Source organism: Chlamydotis macqueenii, chromosome 3 (assembly GCF_036417535.1).
Source record: "Chlamydotis macqueenii isolate bChlMac1 chromosome 3, bChlMac1.mat, whole genome shotgun sequence".
NCBI lineage: Eukaryota > Metazoa > Chordata > Aves > Otidiformes > Otididae > Chlamydotis > Chlamydotis macqueenii.
In genome coordinates, this window is record NC_141558.1 from 113370358 (window position 1) to 113390676 (window position 20319).

At 48.9% G+C, this 20319-nt stretch overlaps 1 protein-coding gene and 1 long non-coding RNA gene across 2 annotated transcripts in view; one reads left to right on the plus strand and one right to left on the minus strand.

The window, feature by feature from the left end:
* Positions 1-1052: 1052 nt before the first annotated feature.
* On the minus strand, positions 1053-6619 carry LOC147601419 (uncharacterized). Its single transcript, XR_015257974.1, has 4 exons — positions 6326-6619; positions 4353-4424; positions 3136-3206; positions 1053-2904 (listed from the first exon to the last, which is right to left on the minus strand). It is a non-coding gene; the product is annotated as an uncharacterized LOC147601419 (long non-coding RNA).
* SPRED2 (sprouty related EVH1 domain containing 2) overlaps positions 5973-20319 on the plus strand; it is a 66310-nt gene continuing 51963 nt past the window's right edge. Inside the window, exon 1 of the mRNA XM_086743282.1 lies at positions 5973-6333. Within this exon, the coding sequence (XP_086599408.1) occupies positions 6287-6333 (47 nt within the window). The 5' untranslated portion in view covers positions 5973-6286. The remainder of the gene's footprint in view (positions 6334-20319) is intronic.

The window sequence follows — 20319 nt, forward strand, 5'->3', positions numbered from 1 at the left end:
CTCTCTGCAGGACCATTAAACTCTCCTCCCAGCTTCTTCATCCTGTGCTGCAACTTATCCCTGGCAAAGCGATCCAGTGGTGCATGGGGTTAACCACAAACTTTCTTTAGCTCCAGCTCTCCACCTCCTAGTCCTTCCAGGATGCTCTTAAGCCATGTGCTATAGTTGCCTAGCTGGAGTTGTTTTGAGAGTGTTGACACAAGGGAAAATATCTGCCTGGAGAAGAGGGTGGACCGCTACGCTTTGAAATTAAATGTTGTGGAGCATCTGTAAAGGACCGCGTGGGTCAGTGTCACTGAGTGGCCCTGAAGCCAAGGGCTCGGTTAAGGAGGATACAGGCAGAGAACATACAGTGCTCGCTCCACTTGTTTCCCCTGCGTACCATACGCCACTAAAGGCATGACCCAGCCATGTCCTCATTTCCTTATTTCAGAAGCTTAATTTAATTCCAGAAGTGCTTCCTGGTCAATACCTGTGTGGGGGATTCTGTCATGGCTGGGCCTGGACTGCATAAACCCGCAATTAGAACTGCACAGATACGGAACAGGGACCCTCTACTCACAGCAAGCTGCCAGGTGAGAAAAGCGGGTCAAGCCACGAAAACTGGTTTTGCCAATGTAAGTAGTCAGCAGTTCATCCTATGACCTGCTGAGGCTGACCAAAAAGCTTTCCAATAAAGGGGACAGGGGTGTTCAGATGGGATGGTCTCCCATTAGCTCTGCAAGAATGGGAGGAACACTGGTTATTGAGTGAAGTTTGGGTACCGGAAGGCAACTTTCTTAAAATACTCTTAAGGGTTCAAGCTTAATTTAAATAATCCACAAAGGAGGGGAGGAAAAGGTGTGCACAGCTCCAGTGTTTTTCCCAGACCCATTTACTTTTGTGCTCCCTGAAGCAAAACCAGATTATTTGGCATCTGTTTATTCAGCTCCCATGAGACCCCGGAAACAGCTGTATCAAAAATGCAGAAACCTTTCAAGGGTGGGAAGGCATCTTGAGAGGACAGCAGCCCTTCCCTCATGCCAAAAGCAGCGCAGCTTTAGGACTATTCCTGAGGTTGCCAGTGCATTCATGACACTGGCAGAGTTCATGCACATTTATTTTTCGATCAGATGAGCCAGGGCATGCTTTGAGCCGGGAACACATAGAAGCAAAGCACTGCTGGGGAACAGGCGGCGATACGCCAAAGTTTTGTAGCAGTTTTTACTTCCAAGCATTCAGCAAAAAAAGTTCAAGAAGCAGGTGTACATCCATCTCTTGTCAAGTCCATGCCAGGGACTCAGCTCCAGTGGGTCTTCCAAAAAACGTCATCCTGCTTCACTACGTCTGAAGGAATCGCCCCCACCAATGCTGCTGTCTCACTAAACCTGCTAATGCCACCCTGTCACCAGGGTGCAATTTGGGGGGTGGGGGGGAGGCTGGAACGCTGAACTCAAGATCAGAGCATTTTTTCCTGCTATCTGCGCCACAAAGACAATGTGTCATGTGCTTGTGAGATTACAATTTGGGTTTGTTATCATCCCTTTTAATCAAAAGGAAGTTATGCACACAAAGGAAACACCAAACCATCGTGTCAGGAGGGCTATAAATCACTTACTGCTGAATATTAAGAGGACATTAGAGCGCCTAGTAGGAAAGCAAGCATTTTGAAAAGCCCTCTTTTCCTCAAAATCCTTTCATTTCAATAAACCTTCCTTTTATTTTGGGGGAAGGAGAAGGAGAGCACATGGTTTCATGAATACAGTTACAAATGAAACCAAGTTTGTCCCATACATGTGACTCGGCTGACTGCATGAGCTGGTCAATGCCTACCCAGCTGTTGGGGCATTGCTGTTGCCCAGGTGGATCCCATGGGGTCCAGAAAGGGCTGAGCTCCTGCTGTCCCTCTGCCTTCTGCTGAAAGCACTGTGTTGCTTCTCTAAACTGCCATTTATTTTATTTGAACTGATGAGCACTGGGCTATTTTGGAGATCTCTACTCTCCTTCCCTGTTCCTCCCTTCCCTTTCTTCCCCTCAGCCACTAGTCCCAGCACCTCAAAGTTGTACAGAGGTGCACACATGCAGTAACAAAGAGATCATGTAAGTTTTGTTGTCATTTTCAGTCTTAGTAAGACACACAGTTGCACAGTTTCTTTCTTCTCAAGAAACGGAGAAAACAGTGGGACAATCAGATCTTGGGCAAAGCAGCCCACCTGGCAGTGAAAGTCCCTTTCTGGTTTTCTGCTCTGGTCTTACCACCCTTCAAAAGCACATCCTGGGAGCGAGGAGCCCTCTGCCTCCTCTTCCCCTGTCAGGTGCCCCAAATCCTCCTGACAATTCTCCAAACTGCGTGCTGAAATGCCACCCCTGCAGAAAAAAAAAACCTTTGTATTTCCAAACTCCGTGACCTCCCAAAATGTGTCAACTCTGAGAGCTTTCAAGCTGACTGCAAATGTTGCAGATCGTTTCTGCAGCTCTTAAATTCTGAGCGATTATAATGGGGGAAAACACGGCTGTAATCACTGCTTTTAAAATATGATTGCTGCTTGAAAGAATTATCGGGGAGGGGGGTAATTGTCTGGAGGACGGCGTGATTCAGGACTGCTGACTTCCACTCGTCACTCATTCAAAGTCACCGAGTGAGTCAGTGGAAAAGTCATTGAAACTAGCACAGTCAACAAGGTACTGACATTCATATTTAGGTTCTTAAATCAACAGCGTGGAAGATTTCAGCTCAAAGGTACGGTTTTTAAAAGCAAAAGTAGGTGAAGATAGGAGGCTACATTGCAAGTCCGCAGTAAATGCCATCCTAAACTCTTCAAATTCCAGTGCTTCTCACCCCAAATAAGCTGGCTAAAGGTGTAACTGCACTCGGGGAAGTCCACTTTCAGTCCAAGCAGAAACAAGGTCCATGTACCAGGTTCTCTGCAACGGATAAAGTATTACTCGGCAAAATAAACGATCCTTTTGAATACAGAACACAAAATAGTCACAGCATGCAAATCGTTAGTATGCAGAAGCTGCTGTCTTGAAGCTCTGCCACCAATGGCTAATTAATTCTAGGTACCGTAACGATCGCATTGCAGGGAAGCGCTATTCTGTGTGTAAGCAGAAGCTCTGTCTACAAACAGTAAAATGCACAAACAGGAATCGCACCTCTGAGAGCCTTTTCATTCAGAAAAGTCAGTCATCTTGAAAGAGCTACTCGCAAGAACCGGCAGGGTAACCTGAATATTAGAAAAATAACATTCAATATTTATCGGTACAAAAGGCATAGACACAATAGTAAGAGGGTTGTGCAGCGAGAGAAATCGTTTGGAGAATAAAAAGCTCAGCAGCTTCTAAATTAGGACAGCGAAAGCAGAGATCAAATGCGTGGTCTCACAAATCCACAGGAAATGACTCAAGAAACTAGATCGAGTAAAACTCCAGCTTCCAAAGCCTCAGACACGTTTGCTTCTCACTGTTGGGGCAAATATACGCATACACAACACAATTACACAAAAATACATCCAGATCATACAGTCAAGCTCTTAAGCATTAATCAGACAGTGATTAACACCCAGTCCTCCTCAGCGGTATATGCATGATAATGGCCTTTTAATTTCATGATTGCGCCCTGGGTTTTTCATGTGGCCGTAACTCTCCCCTTATTCTGGTTCTGTAGTAGCCAACTGCTAAATGCCACCCTCCCTGCTTCACGTGCATTGATGCTCCTGCTGACCGCGGAGATTTTTGGCATGAAAGATTTTAAGGATGTTAGACATCTGTGCAATCTCAGAATCGTTTGGGGAGGGAAAAAAAAAAAAAGACATAGGATGGGTAGAAGTGTGTCAAATCATTACATCTGGTCTTTTATGGTACAGCAGCTGAAGACGTTCCTGCCATTTCCTTGCCCCCAACCGCTTACTCCTGCCCCAACACTTCCTTTCACTGCCAGCTCAGCTTTGCCAAGATGTTTATCATGCCATTCTGCAAGCTGGATCCTTGAATAACTTTCCAAAATAAAGAGGTATTGAGGGTATTATTAGCTGGGACCATTTAGCAGATCCAGCAGTGTAACTCCCCAACGAGGGGATGCATTAGCATAGCCGAGGGGGTGTCAAACTGTGCTTTGCAGAGGAATGAATGGGTGGGAAGGGGACAGGGAGAGAGACGCCTTTGCCACCCAAACGAGCACACTGCAGGCTGCCAAGGGGAGGGAAGCGCGCTTGCACTCTCACACGTTATCTGGTGTTATGGCCAAACCTCTAGCAATGACAAGTGTGTTACTATAAAATTGTAATGCCACCAAAGCTGCGGATTCTGGTACCATCTCCAAAGGACTCATGGCTTCTCCCTGGGGGTAACCTCCCATAAAGAAGACTTCAAACCTTTCATCAGCTCTTGCCTCCATCGCATTACTAGCAGTCCACAGATTTTTCTCCAAGTTTCCACTTCTGTTCCTGAAAAGAAAATTTACAACACTTAAAAACTGAAACCCAACAGAGCAGCAACACAATTTCCAGCTCAAAATCTGAAGGCCCCTTCAAGACTAAATCCCATAGACTAGATTTGAAACATAAATCGGTAAGTGCCTTCCTCAGGAACCGCAGCTGTACGCGCTCTGAATACCCCTATGCAGTGAGAGCAGAGATGGGACATCTCTCATTTTCCCGCAATGGGAAAGAGATCATGCAGCTGAGGAGCCTGCGGAGGCCGGAAGGACTAGGTGATGTGCTTGGGTGGGACAGATTTCTTCTCCCAGGATTGCCTGGTCACAGAGGACCTGATGGAGAAAGCAAACCCAAACCTCACTGCTAGTTATTTGACTTCATGGGCTGAACCTTCTTTTAAAAATTGGCTCCTGTCACCCTGTCCTCTATGGACCAAGCAACTTTCCAGGGCAGGAGATGTCACGATATAGCTGTGGATGCTCCACAAGTTGGGAGGGCGTTTCTGTTTTCAGCACTGTTCATTGTAGAAAAAAAAACTTTTAAAAAGACCTACAAAAAGAAGCTGTACAATGCTACCAGCGTGCTCACCCCACGGCGCTGCTGATTGTGTCTCCAAGGGTTGATTTGAGCTCTTGTAGAGGGCAAGATGGAGTGGGAAGAACACAAGGCAGGTGAGAAACCCAGCTGCCTGGGCAGGGGAGCCCCCTCACCTCAGGATGCGGCTCCGTGGGGTCAACACGGCTTCCCCGAGCTCTTCTACCAACAGGCTGTTAAACCCCTGGCTGTGCACATGGCCTGACAGAAGGTCAGACCTTCCTAGGGGCCTTGTCAGCTGTGAGAAGGAGCCAGGCTGGCTTGGGCCGAACTGAACTGGGCTAGGTCGGGTTGGGCTGGACCCAGCCGAGCTGGGCCTAGCAGGACTGAGATGGGCTAGACTGAGCCGAGCTGGGCCTTACTGGGTCAGGCTGAATAGGATTGAGCGTGGCTGGGTGATGCAGAACCCAGCTGAGACAAGCTGAGGTGATCTGAGAGCCGAGCCGGAGCGGGCAGAGCCGAATCGGACCGAGCCCAGACGGAATGAGCCGAAGCGAGCCGAATCGGACCGAACCGAGGCGGAGTGAGCCGAAGCGGGCCGAGCCAGACCGAGCCCAGGCGGAGTGAGCCGAAGCGGGCCGAGCCGAGCCGAGCCGAGCGGCGGGCGGGGCGCGGGGACTGCGGCGCGGGGGGGCGGTGCCGGCGGCCGCACCCGGGGCGCTGCGCCGCGGGGGCTCGGTGGGCCGGGCCGGGGCGGGCCGCGCCGCCGCGGGGGAGGCGCCAGGGGCTGGCGCGTCTCCTCCTTCTTCGCCGCCGCGACTCCCTCCCTCCTTCCCCTCCCTCCCGCCCGGGTCCGGCGCTGCCCTGTCCGCTCCCGGCGGCCGCGGCCGCTCGGCAGCGCCGCCGCTTCCTGCAGGGGCTCCCCCCGCCCCCCTCCCCGCTCCCTCCCTCCTTCCCCGCTCCGCCGCTACCCGCGGCGCCCCGCCATGGCGTGAGCGCGGCCATGGGGCTGGCCCGGCGCCGCCGCCTGCCCCCGGGCGCTGCGCCGCTCCCCCGGGCCCGGACCCCGTGCCGCCGCCGCCGCGCCCCGCCGCGCCCCCGCGGCGCGCTGACCGCCGCCTCCCCTCCTCCTCCGCCCCCGGCCGCCGCCCGGCGACGAGCGCGGCCGTAGCCCCCCCTCCTCTTCTTCCACCTCCCCCCCCCCGCCGCCGCCGCCCGCGCTCCCGCGCCGTCGGGCCCGGCGCGGCCGCCAGCCCCGGCCCGCCGCGGCGCGGCCTCCCCCGCCATGTGAAGCGCAGGAAGATGCGGAGGCGCAGCCCGGCCGCCGGCGGCGAGGGATGAGCCTAGACGGGGAGAAGATGACCGAAGAAGCCTACCCTGACGAGTGAGCGGGGCCGGGGGCGACGGGCGGGCGGGCAGTGCGGATCCCTCACTCCCCCTCACCCTCCCCCCCCCCGCCCCCCCACAGACAGACAGACGGCGGGCGGACAGAGGGACGCGGACACGCGCGTACGTGTGCGCGCTGCCCGCCCGCGCATCCGCCATTTCGCGCTCCCCCCGCAACCCCCCGGGCCGCTCATTTGCATACCGCCTTTTCATTCATAAAAACCCTCGGGAGGCGCGGGGACGCCGGGGTGCGGGGAAGGGGAGGGGGGGCCCGCACCCCTGGACACCTTTCACCGCCACCTCTCCCCGCCCCAGCTTGGGGGGGGTCGGTTTGGGGGCAGCCTGCGGTCGAAGCGGTGTGAGGGGGTGAAGCGGCGCGCTCCCCTTGCCTCGCCCCGGGGGATGGGGAGCGGGGGGGGGGGGGGATTCGTGAAGGTGGGGGGGCGGGGGGGGACAGGACGACGTCGCGGATCCCCGCCCCGGCCGCCGCCGCCGTTTTGTGAATAGGAGGGCGGCCGTCGCCGCCGTCACATGACGCCGCATTCATAAACCCGGTCACCGGCGGCCTCCCCATTCACCGCCACCCCCCCCTCCCCGCACCCCGAGGGGCTGCGTGTCCCTGCTGCACCCACCCCCCTGCAAAGGCACCCCTGCTCCTGAACACTCAGCCCCCCGGGAGGCCTCACCAAGGCTTTCAAAATGCCTGACGGCGCTCTTTTCCCCCCTTTCTTTCTTCCCCAAAATAAAACTTAAAACGCAGATAAGCCAGCTTGTACAAGCCGTGCTGGCCCAAACGTCGTTCCCGGCTATCTCTTTCTGGGTTTTGACAGTCCAGAAAAATGACTCACTTGCCGTGCAGGGCTGGTTTCGTGCCAAGCGCCATAGGATGCACCGCGCTTTGGAAATGACTTCTCTCCGGGCTTATAGAGCGGCGTGGAAAATTGTGCAACTTTTCAACTCTGGGGGAAAAAAAAATTTAAAAATCGTAATTGACGGTGTGCGCTGCGCTTATACCTTTGTAACGTTGAACTTATTTTAAGGCAATTTATTGGAGGAATGTGAGCAGCGAAGGAAATGGCTTCTGCCTGCAACGTGTGTGTTAAGAGGAATTGTTATTTTGGCATTTCTTGATGAAGAGACTATAAATACATGTTTATATGTAGCTTCTGAAGTTGTGGTTATTTTGAAGCTGGTATGGTTCTTCCACAAAAAAAAAGAAAGTTGATTTTCTCTCTTGTGGATTGCCGTGACCTAGCAGGCTGGAAAAATGTGGCCAACCCATTTCCAATAAAAACCCGCCGATTCTTGGTTTGGGTTTTTTGGTTTTGTTTCTCAAATTGGACAAGAGGAGGAGAGGTGGGTCCCTGTCTCTGGGTTTGAAGGTGTGGGGGCAATCCTAACCCCGTTCAGTGGTTGAAAGCTGGTGCTCACCAGCCGCCATCCTGCAGGAAGATGTTGCTCTGAACAGGGCTGCAGGGCTCGGTGCAGGGGTGAGTGTCGGTGTAAAACAGTGAGCGCTCGGCTCTGATGTTGTTCTATTATTTTTTTTTTCCTTTAATTGTAGGCTGCAGTTTGTTTTGGAGTAAATTCTTGCTCCACGTGCCGCTGTGCTGCCGTGCCGAGGGAGGCTTCGGCTAATGGGTTTTGTGTGTGTCCTACCTGGGCTGGGGAGAGAGGCTCTGGGGTCACTGGTCAACCCAGCAAAGTTGTGCTTTGGTCTCTGGGAGATGGGGAAGCACTGGTGGCCATGGGAACCTGGTACCCAACCCGCTTCCCAGCCCAGCATTAGCTTTTTTCCTCAGTGACTGGACGTGTTGGCTTTCAGGGTAAATGATGTGCCGTGGTCCTTACCCTGGTGCACGTCCCGAGCAGCGGTTTTGGAAGCTGCGGTTGGGCTCGTCACGGTTTAGTCCAGGCCTTCGCCTTGCAGGGCGCGGTGAGGTGTTTTAGGTAAGCCATGGTTTCCTCCGTAAGCTCTTTGCTTCCAGCCCTGCATTGATTGATAGCGTCGCTGAAGCCGGTGACTCATGGGTTGTTTTTCATTTCAGTGGTGGGTGAAGTGATTTAATTTTTTTTTTTTTTCCCAATATGTATGGTGTTAAAAGAAATAAGGACAGGCTCTCCTGATAAGTTTTCTCAAGCTGTCAGAACAATGGTAGTATAGCGTGCTATTTGCCCTAGATATCTGGCTTTAATTTGCATAGCTATTTTCATTTCACTGAGTGCACTGTGAGCAAATGTTAACAGCCAGATGACAAAAAAAAAAAAAAGACCACTGTCAGGATGCGTTTTAAAATAGCCCTCTTCAAGTAAATTATGAGAGTTCCCTCCCCCCGCCCCGGTCCCCCGTTTTTGGCTTTTTTAAAAATTCCGTGAGAACAGCTCGATAAGATTTTGAGTTTTGAAACAATTTATAAAACCAAGGTGGGGAAAAAATAGGGCTTAGGATGCTGGAAACCCATTGGTCCCTTCATGACTGCACCATTTCAGATCGATACTTAGAGGTCAATTTGTCATTGCGAAGCGGGCGCCTCTCAGCCTTGAGTTCTCCTTCCCTCCTTTCTCCCCCACCATCACCGCTGCCCTTCTCCTTCGCACGTTGCAGCGCGGAGGGAGTCGGGGACGCCTGGTAATAAATCAGGCACGAAGCTGTGCCGCTGAGTGTAAGTGGTGGGAAGAGTTTTGGGCGGCGCTGCCTGCACCCAGGAGAGGGGCAGCTGCCCGACGCGAGCAGCGACCCTCTCCCACAGCCAGCAGCTCCCGGGTGGGCTGCTGGCGTCTTTCCGCTTGGAAGTAGGAGGATGGAGCCGAACCCTTAAAGCGATTTGGTTACGCCCGGAGGCTGCCGCCTGCTCGTTCCAATGCACGGGTTCCAAGAAAGTCACAGGAAGTAATTAAATGGAAAAGGTCAGAGAACGAGGAAGTGTTAGTCCGCAGCCTTTCGCTGCTTGGGATGGAGCCGTGGCGCCCTGGCCAGGTCAGGCAGTGACTGCCTTCCCGGGGTCTCCCCTCTGCTTGGCCAGCACACGCTTGATTTATTATAGTGAGCCCGGAGCATGTGTGCCAAGGGTTTGCGAGCAGGATGGGTCCCCCAGAGGATTTTAACAAGCTGGCTTAAGTGGGATATGTCTTGGGCCATGTAGGGGGTTGATGTGGTGTTGTCCAGGACAGCAAAACGCAGTGTGAGATCACACCAGTGCTTTAGGGTGATGCATTCTTCCTGTTCTGGGCAAAGAAAATTAAACTTTTTCCTTTCTCTGGTCTCAAAATCCCACTTCCCTGCATCACTGACTGAGCAGGGACCGGCAACGCTTGGTCTGAACACCAAGTCTGTCAATGTTGCAGTTTGCCCTTTCCGCTGAAAAAAAATTAATTTCTTTCTTTTTTTTTTTTTTTTTCTTCATTTTCACCATGCTTTTGCCCAATACTGATGACTGTTCTGTAGGTGTTACAAGCGACTCATTCAGCTAAATTTTTTTGCTGCGAGCTTAGGCCAGGGAGGAAGACATGGTATACGCTGTGTGTCATGACATTATTGCTTGCAAATAGGACAGGAAATGAGGGATTGCCAAAATATAACTGTTTATTTCTTGGCCTGAAAACATGCCTGTTTAAAATACTACATGCAAGTAGCTGCTTTCTCGGTTATTTGAAGTTGCTGTTTATAAGGGAACGATAGCTCTGTCGGATGAACGAGGGGCGGCGAAAAAATAAAAGGGATTTGCCCTTTCTACTTCTGTCTTGGAAATACTTTGGGATGGAGCTGTAGGTGGAAGATGTATGGAGACGGTGTTTGGTTGGAAAACTGGGAAGGGGACCTGTGGGAAGAGAGTTGCCAGAAGCGGGAGCGAGCCGGACTTGAATTTCTCAGCATGTTAACCCGCGCTATGGCCGTGGGCAGCCTTTGGATAACACCAATCCTGTATTAAAGAGGAAATACCTAAACAATCCACGTTTGGGCCAGAAAGTGAGATTTTTTTTTTTAGCACAGCTCCTCTCGGCAAGAAGCACGGTGGGGTGGTGATGGTGGATGGTGTCTGAACGTGGCACAGATGCTGTGCCAGCGATGGGAGCATCTTTGACCTGTTTTTGCAGCCTGTTTTTATCTCGCTGGGGCGCACCCTCGAGTGTGGGTTAAAAGGTAGGCTTTATCTGCCTGTTTAATTAAATCCCCAGGCTGCAAACAAAAGTATGCCGTGCGGCGAGGCTCGCTCTTAACGTGTCCTGGGTTCGCTGGTAGCTGGATTTAAACCACAAAATTGTTTCCTGTCGGCCACTGAACCGCAGGGAGATGATGGTAATTGTCCTTCTTCTTCTGGACCAGGCTGGAAAATAGGAGTTCAGGAACGAGACAACTTAACTATTGGTTTCAATCCCTCCTTTTGCTTTCTTCCACGCTCTGGCATGCTTGAGGAATCGATAAATTCAATTTCCTTCCCTCCAGCAGAATAAGAAAAAAATCATCCTCCAGAGGTATTAAACCTGGGAGAGACGTGCTCGGAAAGTTTCAGTACCGAGAGGATGCAGGCAGTCGGCCACATCCCGACGCAAGTGATGTATGTCGATCCAGCTCGTTTGAATGGCAGCGTCCTGTTTCTGCAGAAGTCAAGATCTTGGCAAAGCTGCACCTCTTACATTCTCTGCTGTTAGGACCAGCTTTGGCCCTAGGAACTGCGCCCTGCAACAAATTCATTGAAGAAAGTGGGTGTTTTTATTTTTCCCTTTTTTCCCCCCTGTTTTAACAGTAGAAGGTAATCCTTCTTGCAAGAGATGTGCAGAAGTAGAGAGGGCACAGAGGTCACTAAAAGTACAACTCTGGGGACTGTGGTTTTGATATATGTCCTGTTCGCCAAGTGGAGCATTTGATTTTTGGAGAACTTAGACTTCTGAAGCAGTGCAGAAATTTAAAAAGAGATAAAATGAAAAAGGTCAGTTGACTAAAAAAAGGCACGGATAGACTGTGGAGTTGATTGACAGCAGATGGTCCCCATTTCTGTGGGCTACCAAAAGCAAGCGAGAAGCTGTTGTCACATAAATCCCAGCACTGGTAAGAGGGGTCTTCTCTAAGGCTGCCAGCAAGCAGAGCAGCGCAGCGTCTCCCAGCACCTTGTTTGCACAGACACTTTCTTCCCACCTTGGCCAGGGGTAAACTCAGCTGATGATTTCTAATGCTTTTTTTTTTCTTTTTTGTTTCTTTTCTTACCTATTGGTTTTCTGCCAAGATTTTGTGAGTTTTCTTTTCCTTCCTTCCCTTTTCCCTACCCACGTCCACCCCCTTTCCTTGTCAAATTTCCTTTAATCATTTATTTTTGTGGTGCTTGCTCAGTACTGAAAACCTGGCCCCTCTGAAGCTGCAGAGAAATGCAGCTGGGCTGTGCCAGCCCCCTTCTTGATGCCTTCCCTTTGCACCAAACCCTCACCTTTAGTTTTGCATCAGCTTTTCAGAGCAAAAGTTGGATTTCCCTGCATAGTGTCTTACGCTTGGTTTCCTCTCGCAGCGAGGCTGGCCATGTGCTGGTCCCCTCTGCTCGGTGAGTTGAGGGTTCTGGGTTGCAGAAACGGAGCTGAGGTGAGGGGACGAGCCCTGCTAATGCAGCAAGAATAGCAAAATAATGGCCAAATACTGTACTTCTGCACACTAGTGCAGTAATTTTGGGGAGTTTTATCATATTGGTGTGACCATGGATGTTGGTACCTGCGAATACCACAGCGCTGCTCCTCGCCTCTTTTCCTACTCCAGCTTGATGTCAAACAAATGTTGGGTGGGCAGAGGAAGATCATCTCTAAGTCCAGGAGGATGTCTTAGCTCCGTCTCATTGCTGTCCCTCCTCTAGCAAAGTCACCGGTGGTTCCCTCCTCCCCTGCCCTGTACCCATCACACCCAAGGAAGCAGGCTTGCCCCAGCACCCACTGGCCAACTTTTCGGAATGGGAGATGTAGCTTTGCCTCCAGCTGAGACTGGGAGCAGCTCTATGTGCAGAGCTAATGCAGGGCTGTTCCCTCCTTCCGCTGGGTTTCTTTCCTGCCCGTTTTCTCTGTTTCACTTCTTGTTCTGTGCTCTTTCCTTTCCCCTGCACTCTTGGGTGGGTTTTTTTTTTGTGCTTCTTGCTTATTTTATTTCTGTTCTTTCACGTGTCGCTCTTGTCTGGAAGCAGGACTTCTGTCGTCACCACAGCTCCTGGTGCAAACCAAATGCTTCTCTCAATGTTTTCTCCCTAGCATCAGGGGAAGGTGGTCTCCCATAACGTGCATCTGATGTGGCCATGGGAGCCAAACATTGTCTGCTTCGTGCAGTAGAAGTAGGTGCTTCACCTTAAAAGTAAGGTTCATTTTATCAAAAGCAGCATTACAAAGTATGCTTTCAAGGTTGTCAAAGACCTTTCTGCCGACAGCCGGCAGGTTCGACCTGTTGCTGTCGGTCTAAGTGAGATCTAACCCAAATTATTATTTTTGTCTCCGATTTGCTTGTTCTTAGGCTCTTTGAAATAACTTTCTTCTTTGACTTTCTTCACTTGCAACTTGCACTTCAAGGACTATGTTTTGAGGGTTTTTTTTAGTGTGTTTTTTTTCCTCTTTGTTCTCAACTCCTACGTGTGTTGTAATCAGAGGAGAGATCTTCAGTCTATCAGCTGAGCCTGATAGCTGATGGCTATTCCAGCTAGGAAGGAAACTTCTTCCTATTGGCAGGCGTGGGGAGGAGGGACTACAGGGCTTTCTAACAAAAGTACTTGATTCCCCATCCGTGGTGTTTTCAAAAGTCAAGTTGCAGAGTTGCCCACCTTCACAAGGTGCTTGGACTTTGACAGCGGTGCCTAGCAAGGAGAAAAGTGTTTCATGGCCTGTAGATTACCATGGTAGTGGAGCCCCTTCCTTGCCAGCTGGTGCTTTTTGTCAGAGGTGCTACAGAAGCTAGTCAAAATGCAAGCCAAAGAGCATCTTTAGTGAGCTACCTAAACAAATAAATGGATATATTTTTTGTTTGTTTGTGCATGTATTAAGTGACCTTTCAAAAGTAATGTTAGGACTTGCTACCTGCATACATCTCTCTCTCTAGGAGCAAAAGTGTGCCTCTCTTGTTGAGAGCCACCACTTTCACCCCCTTTTTCAATTGGGAGGTTGAGTTGGTTGCTGTTACACCTCTGCTGTTGCTCTTTGTGAGACTCACATTGACGGCGCTGGGAGATGTGTTGTAAAACCTGATAGTGTCTTTTGATCTAGCGTATGGGAAACGTGTCTCTCTGCTTGTAAGGACCTGCGCTGCCGTGCAAGGACAGGAGCATGTTCCACACACGCACTCAAGTCCCGAGGAGGTCTGGAAACACTTAGATTATTTCTTTCATTGTATTATACGTACGTCCCGTTTTGATAGTCCCATTATTGCTTTTTTTTTGCTAGTTAAAAGTGGATCTGAAGACCAGGCAGCTTCCCTCCCTGTGCTGTACGTTAAAATGTTTAGCATTGCTTTCCTGTTCAGTGAGTAATTAGGAGCAAGATTAGTTTCCTTTGTGATAGCTGAAATACACTGAAAGTGTCTGCACAGCAGTCAGTTTCAAAACACTGTGGGAAATCATGAAGCTTCTTCCCTAAACACCGGAGCCTGTTGCAGCACCACAGTCTCGCCTACCAGCTCCTTCCTCGTCCTCCTCTGGCCTGCGGAAAGACAGCATTTCTTAAATGATGTGGTTTTATAGGAATTAAGTCTGTGCTCAGGATTAGTTGATGCTACTAGCAGCAATTAGCATCTGAGCTGAGGCACATTTGTGTAACGCCTTTTTTTTTTTTTTTTTTTTTCTTCTTGAGTCTTTAGACCATTTGTGCTTTTTATTTATTTATTAATTCACATACTTATGGTGGAAAGTGTTTTTCAGGGAGGGAACATGAGGTGTAAGAAGGTTCTCCCATAGCCTTGTGTATGTCTGTTTCTAGGTGGGGCGTTCCTCCCTTAAAATACGGGCAACACTCATTTTTCTGCAGCCAAAGTGCCTCCTCACCTGTAGCACCTTGAGCAGATCCCTGCCGTGAGAGGGGTGCTGCCCAAAAAGATCTGTGTCATGTTCGCCCCTCTGCGTCGCATGCTTGTACTCGTTGAAAGCCGAGAGCTCGGCTCACCTCCGCTCGCTGCATTTCTTCCGCTGACAAGCCCAAACACTCCCGCCTGGGTTTTTAAGCGCTTGGAAGGCAAGCTGGCTGTTTACGTGGTTTTACGAGTGGAAAGGTATGCCCCCAAGCTGATCTACGGTAGCTGATGCTTCAAGTTGCAGCAGAGAGGGAAGCGTGTGCTTTGCCTTGAGTTGGATTGAAATGAGGCGAGAGTAGGGGGTGGGGACAGGTGAACTTCTGGGTTTGTGCCCCGGTAGCGAGTGGCAGGCGGCTCATCACACGCATCCTTCCTCCCTCTGCCTCTGGGCTGGGGTGCCAGGAGGGTACCGGCAGCATAGATGTTTGTGGGGTCTTTATAAGGTCTCTGAGGGCTGAAGACAGAAAAAGTATCCAGGCGTTAATACTTGGGAGCTACTTTTTTTGTTTGTTTCCCAGAAATCAAAGAGCTACCGGAAAGCATCGGCGGAGCTGGCGAGTAGGCTCGGCCACTGCTGCGGGGCTTCTGAGTCTGGGGTTGCAGGTTATTTACAAACAGTCTGGTTCTTAAAAATTAGGTAGAGGTCTGAAAGTATCACACAGGCTAATTTAAAGCACATTGGGAGTTTTTTCAGCTCTTTAGCTTAGTTTTTGTTCAATAGCACGATTCCTGTAATGCTTGGACCTTTGCATCTCTCCATCGTTTGTCTGTACTGAACGGGTGGGGGTGTGAGGACAGAAGTACAGTGGCACAATGGGGAGATGAATGCCTGATTTTACCCTAGATGCTCAATGCAGTGGTTCCTCACGATGTCAGCAAGCTGAGAATTCGCCCTCCTCTGCTGCCAGGTTGGCTGTTGAAGAGGAGGATGGGAGAGCACGTTGCTGAAAGTGGGGGATAGACCTGCCTTCTGCCATCTTCTCCACGATTTTGGCAATGCAGGCACCTCATTTGATCACATTTCTTAAAAGGTGTGTGACTACTTAGCACTGATTTTTCCATTTGTTTGTTTTTAGTTTTATTTTTTTAAGTTCTATTAAAACTTCCCACTGCTTCAGTGGGGATGGGAGAGCCAGGGTCCAGCCTAACAGATTAGACTGCAATGTAAATCCCTGTACTTCAGAGCTCGTTACACTCCATGTGTTTGGAGTGTGTGTGTGTGTGTGTGAATTACAGAAAAGCCACTGATACTTCAGTGGAGAATGCTTGCACTTTTTTTTTTAAATACTTGTGAAATTACAGCAAAAACTTTATCGCTGGAGATTTATAGCACTGCCAACATAATTCATCCTTGACTGAAACTTGGCATGGGAGGTGTTAGGCTGGTTGCAGCCCATCATTGCTTTACATGTTGGTACTGGATGTGTGCAGTTTGGTGGCTGTGAAGATAGAAAGGTTAGGAAGTGGTATAGGGTTTTGTAAAATAGTAATTCTGATACTTGTGCTGCTTGAATGACCTCGTATTTTTAAAAAAGCATCTGATATTTAGTTGAACTAGAGGAAGAGCTTAGTGCAGAGCTTGTTTTCTGTGTTTAAAAACAAGAATAAAATGCTACAGTACAATTAAACCACTGGAGCTGCTTAAGAGAAAAATTTCCTGTTTTTTTCTCTGCAAGTATTTAGCATTTTGGTATTGTAGTGCTGCATGAGAGCCCAAATATTGAATGGCTGGGAAGTTATTAAGCAATGCTGGAGGTGAGCTTCTGCTTGTTGTCTGACGGAAGTGAAGTATAGAGAGTTAGCTAGCTGCTAAACTAGCAGCTTGCTAACTTACTATTGCTTATTTATTGTTAAAAACAATAAATAAAATAAAAAATTAAGGGGAGGGTAATAGGAGAGGGGGAGAAAGGGGACTAAATGCATTTTAAAGACACAGTTAAAAACCCAAGCAACATTATGTGTTATATAGACAAGGAGAACTTGCAGATTTTTTCTAGGAGAAAACACTTCAAGAAGAACTGTAATCTTATCCACCTTAGTCACTTGGAGCTTAGTCCTGCTGAACCTCAAGACTTCTCATGAAGCGTCACCGGCCTCAGCACTTTGAGACGCTGGGTATAAATACTACGGAGAGGCAGGCTGGTGTGGAGGGGAGCTGGAGGCGTACGGAGAGCACGGTCTCACAAATGCAGTCAGGAAGTTCTAGAAATATCCTTTATAAACACGGCATCCTACAGGAAGAACCTTAAAGCCCAAATAAACCATTTCCCCCTGTGTCTATGTATACGTGAACTCTGCTGGTTTGGAAGATCTTATCAGGTCAGCAATGTGCTTTTTTACAGTAGTTCCTAAAACAAGTTACGTGATAAATATTCACTTTTTTTTTTTTTAGCTCTTCATCAGGCCTGTCTGTACTTTTAGCAGTTATTAAAAAGTCTGCATCTCCCTTGCCCTTACCCAGAAGTCATAAACCTTCCCGGGTCAGTTTGTCTGGATAAGTGACCATTTTTGGTTTAAAACTTTTCAAATGCAGAGGCGCACAACTTGGTGCAGATGGGCAGAGGCAGAAGGAAGGTAGGCGATTTTGTCCCACTCTGTGTGTGTGTAGGAGGGGCTCTTCCCTCACCTAAAAGTTGTACTTACATGTGTGTGTAGAAATGATTACCGGATAGCAGATAAAGGAGAGGCAGAAATAGGCTTATTTTTTTGATGCCTTGGATTGAACTCCAAAAGAGTTTGTTGGTCCTGGGTTTGCTGTGGTCATCTTGCAGGATTCAGGGCTGGACCATGTTAAAATACGTGTGGTTGAGGTACAGGGATGACTTTACCCAGCTTCTGTCCCTGTGATGCACATGAAAAATCTTGCTTCTCTCCCAGTTTTATTATTAGGTCCCAGAAATGCTTATGTATGCGGAGGCCAAGGTCTAGCTGGAGTGTCCCAGGTTTTGAATGTGGAGCTGGCGGTTGATGTGGCTGTTGATCTCAACCGCTCGCTGGGGGAGGATCAGCAGGGCTAAGGATTGCTCCGAAATCACAGCCTATACATGAAAAACTGTGGGTTAGTAGATTCTGCGCCAGCCGCTCGTTTGGTTTGGTCCTGTGTGTGTGCCTTTAAACAAGGTCCCTAAAGAAAATTTCCAGAGCGTGCAGGAAAGCCCCACCTCCACCCCAAACCCCCTTAAGCAACAAAAAAGACTGTTCCCTAAAGTTACCAGCCACATGGATTATTTTAGAAATGGTAGTCAAAAAGATCTACAAATTGTAACACAAAAAGTGCTACCTGAGGCATTTTTATCTTGGACATGAGTGTTTGGCTACAGAGCACCAAAATTCTCGGTGCCTCTGCACCTGTGTACTGCTACATTTTCTTGTTCAGGAAATCTCTAGGTGAATTGTAAGCTGGATTATTTTCTTGATAGATTTGTCGCTATTCTGTACAAAAGTAATTTAGAAGTATTTCTTGCAGTTCTGTTGCTGGTGGTGTTTGGGTGGGGTTTTTTTTTTTTCCTCCTTCCGTTTACTATATCTCTAAGGAAGCGTAGGCTACCATTATCAGAGTATTGGTGGAATAGCTTCCCCAACCTTTCATAAGGTCGAATAAAAAAACAAACACTCCTCCTTATGGGAAGGAAGGGATGGGGAAAGGGTGTTTGTGTACACTTTCCCATTCATGTTTTAAAAGGAAAATATATAAACTTCTGGAGTCAGTGCTGTGTAGCTCATGCGATTGTAGGAGCTGGGGATCAGAAGCTTAATTTGCTTTCTCAGCACTGAGTTAAAGAAACAAAACCAGAGGGGAATAGCAGTAAGCAGGAGAACACTTGCTGCTTTGATTTTTGCGTCTGCTAGACAAAATGCACTCCAAGTTCTTCAGTGATTTAAGCAATAAAATCACTGAGTGCTTTTGCAAATCACTTATGTTTTAGATTACAAATTTATCTAAGGTTTGTGTGTTGATTTGGGGTAAGATGATACAGAGGGCAATGTGTCCTTTGTTCCAGCACTTAAATTTTGTTATTTCAGTAAAACACATCTTTTGTGCAAACTTCATGTTAAGAAAGAACAGTTAAATATTACTAGGCTATTTCCTTCTTCTGCTTCCTCTCTGCTTCAGGAATAGGAGGAATAATTTTTCACAAGACTATTTAGCAGGTTCTACATGGGTCTGATACTGTTCTGAAAATACTCAACTGCAAGTCAAGTAGCTAAACCTAGTCCTTCCCTATATGTGTTGTAAGAAGGAAGAAGTTGCTCTGATTTACACACTTGGGGTATAAGTGGTAGAGGTGGGACTAGACATTTGCTTCCCCAGTGGGACCTTATTCAACTTGCGTCACCGGAGCCCTGGCTGCCTCCTTATGGTACAGACGCTTAAAGCAGCGCGGTGCTGTGTTTGTCCAACAGTAAGGCAACCACTACCCCGAAAGCAAGGATGGAAAAACCCAGCTGCTTCGCAGGGAGCTTCTGGATCTGTTGTCTCTGAGTTGTCTGTGGAGCAGTTGGAGACGATATGTAACGTATGCTGTTTGTTGCAATTAATGCTGTAACGGACTCGTTCAGCGGACTTCCAGGGATATAGCTGAAAACCCGTGCTGGTGGTTGCAGGGAACATGCCTGCACCTGGAAGAGGTGGTCTCTTCAGGTGGTTCATGTCAAGTGGCCTTCAGCTATGAACCAAGCATCAGAGAGAGATCCTTCACATCCTCTCTCATCTTTTTGTGAAAAGTGACAGTCCACATATTAGGATGTATTGAAAAATCCTTGGTAAAGAGCCACCAACGTTGCTTTTGAGTACAGTTAGTACTGGATTTTTTTTGCAGTGTATGTGGAAATAAACATCCTTGTGTGTAACGAGGGTGGTGGGGAGAGAAGGGAAGGATGGAATGGTGGAGAAATTTGTTTACTTAATTGGTGATGCATCAGCAGAAATAGTAGTAATGGTTTTTGTACTGATTCTTTCCGGTTTGTTGTTTTATAAGCTGCCGTGATGTGAACTTGGGCCAGTTGGGTCTCTCCTTGCTCCGAGAGGTGCAGGAAGGTGGTGACTGTATTTTTCTTAGACCAGTAGAAATGAATCTTCTTCGTGTCTGCAGATCATGTCTTCCAGTGTCAGATGGTGTCTGTCTTCCTTGGGTTATCATTCAGAGGCTTGTTTCTCATCGAGTACAGGGCACCTGGCTTCTTTCTTGCTCATTAAGCCTAGAGCCATGTCTTTTTTCTGGCTCCTGGCAGAGCACGGGTGCCAAGCAGCGTGGCAGGATAGCAGGCGATGTTGGCTTCAACCCAACTGCTAGTTCAGGCTCATCCTCATCGCCTTGCGCACTCGATGTCACCTGGGTGAGCGATGCCAGTGCAGCTTCAGGTGACTCCAGAGGTACAATGACAGCAGTTTTGTGCATTTGCTTGGCAGCACCAAATTGCGACAGTATTTGCAGAAGAGAACCCAATGCTGCTTTCTTCTGTGAAGCATTGGGGCCATGCAAGCCTCTATTTGCAAAATAGTTCGAGAGAGTGATGGTTGGGGTTCAGCTAGTTCTTTAGTGGAAAGATGCTCCCAACAACTAATACCCAACTGCTCTGAAGCTGTTGTTTCCTTAGGAGGAAGGAATAAATGCTGAGCCCCTTTTCTCTGCTTCTGCATGTGACTTTTGTAAGCAAGAAACTTCTGCTGCTCCCTGTACTTCCGAGTAAAACCAGCTCCTCAGGACAGAAAAGGGAAACTCCTTGAGAGCACTCTCCAGCGCCGAAATGCACCGTATAAAAGCACATTTGTACATTTTGTTACATGGAGGAATTCCTGGCTGTACCCAGCCTTAAGTAAATAGTCAGGGAGAGGCGACTGAAGCGTGACGGATGGCTGTGGTTGGCAAGGAAAGCCGTGTGGCGTGGGAGTCCACGGTGCAAAGCAAGTGATAAAGGGAACCGTGCTGTAGTTTACGGAAGTGGTGTTGTCTTAGGAGAAAACCG